This window comes from Ursus americanus, chromosome 18 (assembly GCF_024610735.1).
Source record: "Ursus americanus isolate L20-20 chromosome 18, mUrsAme1.1.p, whole genome shotgun sequence".
NCBI classification, from domain to species: Eukaryota; Metazoa; Chordata; class Mammalia; order Carnivora; family Ursidae; genus Ursus; species Ursus americanus.
Window position 1 is genome coordinate 34,818,294 of NC_142144.1, and position 10,184 is coordinate 34,828,477.

The window sequence follows — 10,184 nt, forward strand, 5'->3', positions numbered from 1 at the left end:
GCTCTCTCCCTCCATCTCTCTGTTAAATAAATAAAGAAAATCATTTAAACAAATAAAAGAAAATAAATGGTGTTGTGAAAACTGGAGAGCTACGTGCAAAAGAATAAACTGGACTACTTTCTTATAGCATAAAAAAATCTGAAATAAAAGTAGATTAAAGACATAAAGGTAAGACCTTACCGTAAAACTCCTAAAAGAAAACATAGGCAACAATCTCTTACACATCTGCCTCAACAACATTTTTCAGATTTTATTTCCTCAGACAAACAAAACAAAGACAACAAAAAATCTTGGACTTCATCCAACTAAAAAACTTTTGCACAGTGAAGGAAACCATGGCTAAACGAAAAGGCAACCTACAGAATGGGAGAAGATATTTGCAAACAATATAACGGGATACTATCCAAAATATATAAAGAATGCACAACTCAACACCAAGAAAACAAATGATTTGATTAAAAACGGGCAGAGGACATGAATAGACGTTTCTCCAAAGATGACGTGCAGATGGCTACAGACCCATGAGAGGATGCTCAACATCACTAGCATCAGGGAAATGCAGATCAAACCCACAGTGAGATACCACTTCACACAGTCAGATGCCAAGAACCAAAATGACAAGAAATAACCTGTGCTCGCGAGGAAGTGGAGAAATGTTTAAATGAATGTTTGTGAAGTGTTTGGCACAGTGACTGGCACATGGGAGCGCCTCACTGAATGGAGCCAATCCTAATGTTGCTGTTGTTAGACATTCGTCCTGCCTCCCCATTCTGGATGTCTAGGACTCAGCAAGCGGACAACATACTCTGGCCCTGAACTGAGCACTGGCTTCTCTGGGAGCCCGGGGAAAGCTCAGGAGGAAGCCGCCATCTGCTATACACTCTTCTCCATCTCCACTTGACCGTGTCCCACTCGTTACCTCTAATTGGGACTGGGAGATGGTCCCTGGAGGCCACAGGTATGCCTAGGGCCCGTACCCTGTGCACACTTGACATTCCAAACTTTAAATTGCTTCTGGGACTATCAGGGTCCCTGTAGGAGTTCACAGCTGCTGCTAGAGGACTCCTCTCACTGCTGGGGAAAATGTACCCTTGGGATTTCTGGGCCTCAGACCAGGGTGACAGGTCCTCTCCATGAAGACTCTGTGGCTGAGGCACCCACTCAACCTGCACGTCTAGGAGGAAGGATGTGAGAGAACACCCCCCCCCCCGGAATCTAACATTGCCACAGGGAGGCAACTGTTGGGGAAGAAGGAGAAAGAGGGTCTCGGAGGTAAAGGAAGTCCAGCAGGGGAGTGTCTGGGGTCCTTGTCTGGCATCCAGGGTCTGGCCCAGGGCACAGTGAGGAGCTGAGAAATGTGTCTGGGATCAGGAGACTCAGAGAAGAGGCCGCAAGCAGGATGCAGGTGGGGAGGGCTGCGCTGTGGTGGGGACAGGGGTGGTGGCCATGACTTCTGCAGAGCATTTCCAAAGATGGACTTTCCTCCTCACCCTGCCTCTGCTCCAAGCACCTTCCAGCTGCAACCGACTGTGAGCAGCTGGTGCTGGAGCAGGAGGAACAGCTGAGGCTAAGCCCAGGCAGTCCCTCCTGCTCTACAGAGCTCACCAGTGACCAAGTCCCTGCCCTGACATTGCTGTTCTGTCTTCCCCGGGAGGAGCCCAGAGCCCTGGGAGGAAGGCAGCCGATTTCCACCCCCATCCTGATGAAATTTCCCAGAGATTGAGCCTTCCTCAGGGTCAGAGGGTGAGCAGACAGACAAGCTGGGACCCATCTCTGTTTGTGATTCCCAGTCTGTGACTAGTTCTCTCTGTTTTCCTCACTTTCTTTCTACCCCTTATTCACAGGGGATACTCCCCCAAGACCCCAGTGGTTGCCTGAAACCACAGATAGTACGGGACTCTTTCTATCCTGTTTCTTCCCATACACATGTACCTATGATAAAGTTTAATTTATAAATCTGATGCAGTGAGAGGTACAATATAGCATATAAAGTTAGGTGAATGTGGTCTCTCCCTCAAGGTGTCTTATTGTGCTGGACTCCCGAATTCTCCTGTGACGATGCAAGATGATAAAAATGGCCACACGATGAGCCGATGAGGTGAGTGACTTAGGCACTGAGATGCAACATAAGGCTACTCTTGACCTTGTGACCTAAAGGCTATCTTCTGCTCCAACCCACAGCTGGAGGTGATGGCAGGGCAGGAATGGAAGCTTTGGAAAGAAAATGTGAGTGAGGGCGGTTATGGTACTGACATGTTTCTCCCGGAATACAAAGAAATTTCTGCCCATTGTATTAGAAAATTTGATAATATTGGGGCATCTGGGGGCTCCGTTGGTTAAGCTTCCTGCTCTTTATATCAGCTTGGTCATGATCTCATGGTTGTGAGACGGAGCCCGCTTCAGGCTCTGAGGTCAGTGATGAGTCTGCTTGAAATCCATCTGCCCCTCCACTCCCCCAGTACTGCTCCCACAACTGCTCTCTCTCTCTCTCTCAAAATAAATAAAAGTTTTTTAAAAAAGAAGTTTAATAATGTTGAAGAGGTACAAAGAGGAATCCCTTCCTCTGTTGATTTTGCTAAAACTTCTTTTCAGTCACTCTTATCCAGATGTATTGTTTACATAATTGAGATCACAACAGTGTGTACAATTTTGTATTTTCTCTTTTATATTATTGAAGTGTAAGAGGCAGTTGTGTAAAAACTATAAATATAACTTAAATGTCTAACATTCCATAGTATGAAATGCACCATTAAGCATTTAATGGTAGACAGTTATTTTGTCTCCTATGTTCGTTCAAATACGGCTGTGATGAATACTTTTAGTGAGAGACTCTGGCCCTCCACTCTCATTGATCCTTTAGAATTTTTTCCCCAGAGGTGGAATTACCGAGTTATTTTGATTTTTACGTTTACGTTTTTCTATGCGCACTGCTCTCCAGAGAGGCTGTATGACCATGTATGGGGCTCTGGACTGCATTGTGTTCCCTTCCTCTTCTTTTCTTTTCTTTTTTTCTTTAAAGATTTTTGTATTTATTTGACAGAGAGAGAGACAGCCAGCCAGAGAGGGAACACAAGCAGGGGGAGTGGGAGAGGAAGAAGCAGGCTCTCAGCGGAGGACCCTGATGTGGGGCTCAATCCCAGAACGCCTTGATCACGCCCTGAGCTGAAGGAAGACGCTTAATGACTGAGCCACCCAGGTGCCCCTAAAAATTTCCCTTTGTCCCCAGCTCTCACAGACTGACTCCTGTCCACCTGGGGCTGTAGGTGCCAGAGCTCCTTGTTTCTTCCATCCCGAGTCTCCTCCAAGGCCTGACACAGCACTATTTTCTACTCACCATATCTTGATGGGAAACCAACCATTCAGATCTCCCCTACACACACACACACACACACACACACACACACACACACACACACACACACACACAGGAGGGGGCTGTCTCCTTCACCCAAGACTGCTCCCTGCCTGGTGAGGACAGTGCTGGGCAGAACACCACAGAGCTGGGATGCCCTGGGAAGCACCTGTTCAGCCTTTTCATGATGCACACGGGGTAACTGAGGCCTGGGGACTTGCTCAGGCTACACAGAATACCCACGTCATGGGCAGGGGCAGGTACCACAGCTCTGGGCTCAATGAGAAAGATTTTCAAGCCATTCAGTTCATACCCATTGAACCAGCTCTCATTCAGCAACTTTTACATGGTGGGCACTAAGGACTTCCAAGGCTGCAGCTCTCACGTGGGGCAAATCCTAGGCATCACTCATGCCAACAGCCCATTGTTCAGGGGAAGAAGCTTCTGTGTGCACAGCTCTGTCTCACGGGAGTGGACAGGATGGCTTCTCTAACAGAAGCCACTCTCCTTGGCATCTCCAATCACAGCATATCTTTGTCACTATTGAATCCTGCTTGTGGCACTGACTGCAATGCTTACTTTGCCTTTTCTGGGACAAGGGAGGGGCTGGGAGAGCCACTGGGAGGAATGGGAGATAAGTTGGGGCAGAATTTCATGGTGGGGCAACCAGAGTGGACCTGCACTGAGCAGATGGGAACACCCTCATGAGCTGAATTCAGGGATAAGGGAAGGGTCATACGCTTGCACAGAAAATACAATGAAACTCATGGTGGCATTAGGAAGAGATCTCTCCTGGCTTAGATCAATGCTTCTCTGCAGGGCATAACCTGTACACCCTTCTCCTCCCAGAAACATTTGGCAATGTCTCGAGAATTTTTGGTGGTTACAACTCAAGAAGCAGGTGCTACTGGCAGCAGGTGGGCAGAGGCAGGGATGGTGCTAAACATTCTTTGATGCACAGGGCAGCCCCGCACAACAAAGAATTCTCCAGCCCCAAGCTCACTGGTGCCAAGGCTGCCAGAGTCTGGGTTCAATTTAGAGCAGGAGTTACTCTGCCTGACAAGGTACCTGACATAAACTCTGAACATGACGGAAGCAAGGGCGCGCTGCACGATGAGACAGATCAGAGAAACGCAGAGCTGGTACTGGAGACAGACTCTCCTAAACATCTGTGCAGGAAAGTGAGGCAGCCATTGGGTGGAAAGAACCCAGATTTGGGGCCTGTGATCCAACCCCAGCTCTGTCCTTCAATCTTAAGAACCAAATCTTTGGCTCCACTGAGCTTTGGTTACTTTTATCTATAAAACTTGAATGATGATATTTTCTCCGTGGGGTGTTTCAAAGAAAATGGCACAGAATAGATGCTCCTTAATACCAACCATTCATCCTCTACCCTCCACGCACTCCTACACACACACACACATGGTCGCACACACATACATGCATGTACACACACCACTGCAATGAAGAAAGAGCTACAGATGTGTAACAAATGAGAATTCTGAATGTAGAGTCTGGGCAACTGTAGCTGAGAGACTGGAAATCCTCTCCAGAAGGGTATGCACGTGTTCCCATAAGCTTGCTGCTTGTGTGGAACACAACAATGGAGGCAGAGAGCCAGAATATTCCACAAAATAAAGAATAAACATAAGAGGACAAAGAAAAAACAGTCCTTATTCATCCCTGGGTAAGATTTCACCATATTCTAAAGAACTGGGATTAGATGTTAATGCCATGTATCCTGATGTCCGATAACTAGACTCAGCCTGGTTATTAAGAACTGAGTTAACTGGTCAGTAAGCTGCGTGGCTGTCATCCACAGTGTGGGTCCACTCACTCCAATTACTCCTTCTGTGGACTTCATAACGTTCTTCCCCACGGGGGAACCTCACTCACACATTGTGTTTAATATGTATTCAAACAGGCAGATCCCAATTCTGACAGCAGTCAGGTCTGTGCTGCTGAGGGTGGGCAGACTAAGGACGTGTCCCTCATACGTTGAACGTTTACCTAGGCTATGCTGCCTGCATGTGGATTAACACTTTTAAACAGGTACCTTCCAAATGTAATCAAAGTCTAAAGAGCCTTGAAACGTTGGTAGTTTCAAGGATCAGCTTGGGGATTCTCCTCTCTGAGAATCTAAGAAAGCCCAGAGTGATGAAATTTCTATGCATTTACACCAAAAAGAAATAATTTACAGCATTTTCCCATGCTCATCATAAAGCAGAGGAAAAGCCCTCCTTCACTAGAGATTACCTCTCCTGGGCTCTCTCACCACATTGCTCAGAAGACTTGGACAGGTCACTTCCTCTCTCTGGACCTAATATTTGTAAGCTCTGTTGCAGCCCTGACCTTCTCTCATCAAACAGCTAAGCACACTCCTACCTACTGACTCTTTCAGTCACTTCTCTCTTATACACATATGCTCTCCTAGTATGTAGCTCGGAGTGACGGTATACCAGATGGCTGAGACTCTTCTCAAGAAAGCCTCCTGTCCTGACTTTGTACTTTGCTGATGACAGAAGCGATAGCACATGGAAAAAGCCAATTGGTCCTCCCCTGTGGCAGGGTTCATTCTCCTGGGACTCTCAGCCTACCCGAGGCTGGAGAAAATATTCTTTGTGCTCATCCTCCTGATGTACCTGGTGATCCTGCTGGGAAATGGGGTCCTCATCCTGGTGACCATTCTTGACTCCCGCCTGCACACGCCCATGTACTTCTTCCTGGGGAACCTCTCCTTCCTGGACATCTGCTACACAACCTCCTCAGTCCCTCTAGTCCTGGATGGCTTCCTCACTCCCAGGAAAACCATCTCCTTCTCAGCCTGTGCCATACAGATGTTTCTCTCCTTTGCCATGGGAGCCACAGAGTGTGTGCTTCTGGGCATGATGGCGTTTGATCGCTATGTGGCCATCTGTAACCCCCTGAGGTACCCTGTGGTCATGAGCAAGGCTGCCTATGTGACCATGGCTGTCAGCTCCTGGGCTATTGGTGGGACTGCTTCTGTGGTACACACATCCTTGACAATTCAGCTGCCTTTCTGTGGGAACAATGTCGTCAACCACCTTGCCTGTGAGCTCCTGGCTGTCTTGAAGTTGGCCTGTACTGACATCTCCATCAATGTCATCAGCATGGGGGTGACCAATGTGATCTTCCTAGGGGTCCCAGTTCTGTTCATCTCTGTCTCTTATGTGTTCATCATTGCTACCATCCTGAGGATCCCCTCAGCTGACGGGAGGAAGAAGGCCTTCTCCACCTGCTCTGCCCACTTTACTGTGGTAGTCATATTCTATGGGACCTTATTTTTCATGTATGGGAAGCCCAAGTCTAAGGATGCCCTGGGGACAGACAAAGAAGACCTTTCAGACAAGCTCATCCCCCTCTTCTATGGGTTGGTGACCCCCATGCTCAACCCCATCATCTACAGCCTCAGGAACAAGGATGTGAAGGCTGCTGTGAGGAACCTGGTGCCTCACAAATGTTTCACCCACTGATGGAGGGATCCTCTGTGGATCACCGTATGGGAAAAAGACTTTTGATCATTATAGCTGCCGTTCAAAAGACAAGTCAAGTTATCCAGAATGCTCTCTTGCCCTTCAGTCCATTTTCAGGGAGTGTATAAGTTTTCAGGGTGTATCTTCTGAGTTTTGGCTATAGATCTGAATGTTTTGACAGATCCCGGACAATAAATCTCTAATTGAATACACAAGACATTCTGAGCACATGCTAGACCTGAGGAGAGAAGAACCATGACAGCACGCTGAATGGCCTGTACTATGTCTAAGCTACACAGTCAGTACCCGGAGGAGAGAGGGCGCTCCCAGCACCGTGGCCATCCCTCTTGGATTCCCCAGGAGAGTCACAGGAACAAGGAGGAAGTGGAAATGTTCATTTTGGACTTTTTTATTAGATTCAGTTTGCCCAAAGTACTAAGAAGAGACAAAGACAAGTTCTCCACATAGAGAGCTTTTAGTCGGGAACAATCGATTCCAATACACTAAACTGAGGCTATTTTTTCTCAATGCACTTCACATTATGAAACATGCTTGTAAGTTAACTGCAAAAGGCGCATAGAGCTTGAATTTGATACTCATCACTTGTAGGAATTCCCACTAGAAAAGCTAGTATTTGGTGAGATAGTAACTCACATTCTGAAAAAACAAAGGTGATAGAGAAATAGACAGACAGAGGCTAAATATATTTGAGGACTTTGGGGGCTAACATTTGACATGTTTCTTTGGTCCAGGACTTCTCGAAGTGTTTCATATGCTACTGTACCCTGTGACTGTCCAAGACATGGAAACTCGGGAGCACTTCCTGAGACTCCGTAGCTCAGCAGGACAAAAATTGGGAAGCATTTCCTTCCCTGTGACCTTGGGTGGGCTGCTTAACCTTTCCCAGTCTATTTCTTCATATTTTACACCTAGTCACTTGATTTTACACCAATTAGTTATTATAGATAAGTACTGTAAAAATAGGAGCACAATGGAACGATTCGATACTAGTAGTGGTGGTATCATGAATGCTGCACAGTGCTGTGTGCCGTGTGGAACAGAACAAGACATGGTCCCTATATAGAACAATAGACACAAAAGGTAAATGAGAGACTCAGAGATGTTAGCAGATGAGTAGGAGCATTTTTAGGGCAAATTATGAAATGCTTTGATTATTGGCTGACTTATTTAAAAAGAGAATTTAGAAAGCGAGTACAATTTTGAGAATAGATATTGGAAGTTGGAAGGTTGTGCTACAGGTGGTATTTACATTTTCATATATTTATTAAGAATGAATTGCCTAAGGATGCATATTTTTTAATAAAATTTCACATCCTTAATTAGTTCTGTTCCTGATTTCTACTTGCCCCAGTAGGGGAACAATCTCGCTATTGCAAATACACAAATGACATCTAGTGGCCATTTAAACAAACTTTAGACACTTAGTGGAGCCATGCAATATCATTTTTAGAAGAGGCTTTGGGGGGTTTTCTTGTTCAACCCTATGTACAGGATGCATGCAGTTCCTCTCCAATGTCCCTGACCCGATTCAACCAGCATTTTCTTGGACATTCCCAGTGACAAAGAATTCAGTAATTCCAGATTTCAGTTTTGTTCAGCTCTTGCAAATTCTTCTTCGAATTATGCTTAACTATACCCCCCAGTAGCTTCTACCTTCACTCCTATTGGGTTTAGTGCCTCTTCATGAGATGTATCCAATCTCTTTCCTTCTGGAATATGAAGCTATTCTGGTCTCTTAAGTCACCTGCATTACAAACAACCCCAGTGCTTCCTCCTATGCCAAATGGTCTTTGTGCTTATCCTCATGATCTATCTAGTGCTCCTGCTGGGCAGCGGGGTCCTCATCCTGGTGACTGTGTGTCTACTTCCACCAGCACAAGTTCATGTACTTCTTCCCTGGGAATCCCTCCTTCCTGGAGATCTGCTACACAACCTGCTCAGTCACCCTCATTTTCAACAGCTTCCTAATCTCCGTGAAAACCATACCCTCCTCTGCCTGTGCTGTACAGATGTTTCTCTTATTTGCCATGGGAGCCACAGAGTGTGTGCTTCTAGGCCATCTGTAGATCAAATGATGGCATTTGATCGCTATCTGGCCATCTGTAACCGTCTCAGGTACCCAGTGGTCATGAGCACAGCTGCCTATGTGCCAATGGCTGTCAGCTCCTGGGCAGCTGGAAGCATGACTGCCATGGTGCAAACATCTTTAGTGATATGATTACCCTCCTGTGAGGACAAGGTCATCAATCACTTTACCTGTGAGATCCTGGCTGTCCTGAAGTTGCCTGGGCTGACACCTCCATCAATGTGATCAGTATGGTCGTGGCCAATGTGATCTTCCTGGGCATTCCAGCTCACTACACTTTCATCTCCTATGTGTTTATCATTGCTACCATCCTGAGGGTCCCCTCAGCTGAGTGGAGAAAAAGGCCTTCTCCACCTGCTCCGCCTACCTCACATTCGTGGTCATCTTCTACAGAACGATGCTCTTTGTGTATGGAAAGCCCAAATCCAGAGACCCCCTGGGGGCAGACAAGCAGGATGTTTCAGACAAGCTCACCTCCCTCTTCTATGGGGTGGTCACCCCCATGCTCAACCCCATCATCTACAGCCTCAGGAACAAGGACGTGAAGGTTGCTGTGAGAAACCTGGTACTTCGCAACCACTTCATCCAGTGATGGTGCGGGGTCCTGAGAGATCTCTATTCCCTAGTTTCTCTCACGTGAGGGTCTCAGAGGATAAGATAAAGGGCCAATTTCATCAAAGATGCATGGCAAATCTGATCACATGGAAGGCTTTATGTGAATAGGAAGCATTTAATGGGACGTCTCTGCCCCGTTCTAGAAGCACTTCTGCGAAAGTATATACCACTGGTCAAGCCTTAGAGTTGTCTATCTTTGGGATGCATACTGAACTAATTGATGTCCAGGAAAAATAACACTTCAAGTTTTATTTTTAACTTACAAAAAGCGCTAGTCTATAGATCTGTAATTCAATCGCTCCTTGGCCTCTATCTTTGAACATATTTGGATGGGTCCTTCATTCATGTTACCTTTCAACATGTCCTATTCCATATTAAACAATAGTAATATTTTTATCTTTATCCTCATTGTTTCTTTCTCTTTATTTTCATATTAATTCCTAAAACTGTTTCTTGAATTGTTCTCTACCTATGTCTCCATAATTAACCTCTTTTCCTGTCCTCAATCATGGTCCCCACCAGAAAATCATTCACACCTTTGGAGCAGAGAGGAGAGTGAGTAGGTTGTGGCAAAACTGATGTAAGGGTCAAACACTCAGGCCTTTTTTCTTTCCCG

General features: G+C 46.2%; 1 protein-coding gene and 1 pseudogene across 1 annotated transcript; both read left to right on the plus strand.

Moving 5' to 3' along the window:
- Positions 1-5,886: 5,886 nt before the first annotated feature.
- Positions 5,887-6,846, plus strand: LOC123781189 (olfactory receptor 2S2-like). The gene has a single exon (XM_045780586.2). The coding sequence runs from the start codon at positions 5,887-5,889 to the stop codon at positions 6,844-6,846; it is 960 nt and encodes a 319-aa protein (XP_045636542.2).
- Positions 6,847-8,650: 1,804 nt separating this feature from the next.
- On the plus strand, positions 8,651-9,545 carry LOC123781198 (olfactory receptor 13C7-like; annotated as a pseudogene).
- The last annotated feature ends 639 nt before the right edge of the window (positions 9,546-10,184 follow it).

Bases quoted from the DNA above. Each gene is read 5' to 3' on its own strand.
- LOC123781189 (XM_045780586.2), top strand. From the start codon at position 5,887: ATGGAAAAAGCCAATTGGTCCTCCCCTGTGGCAGGGTTCATTCTCCTG.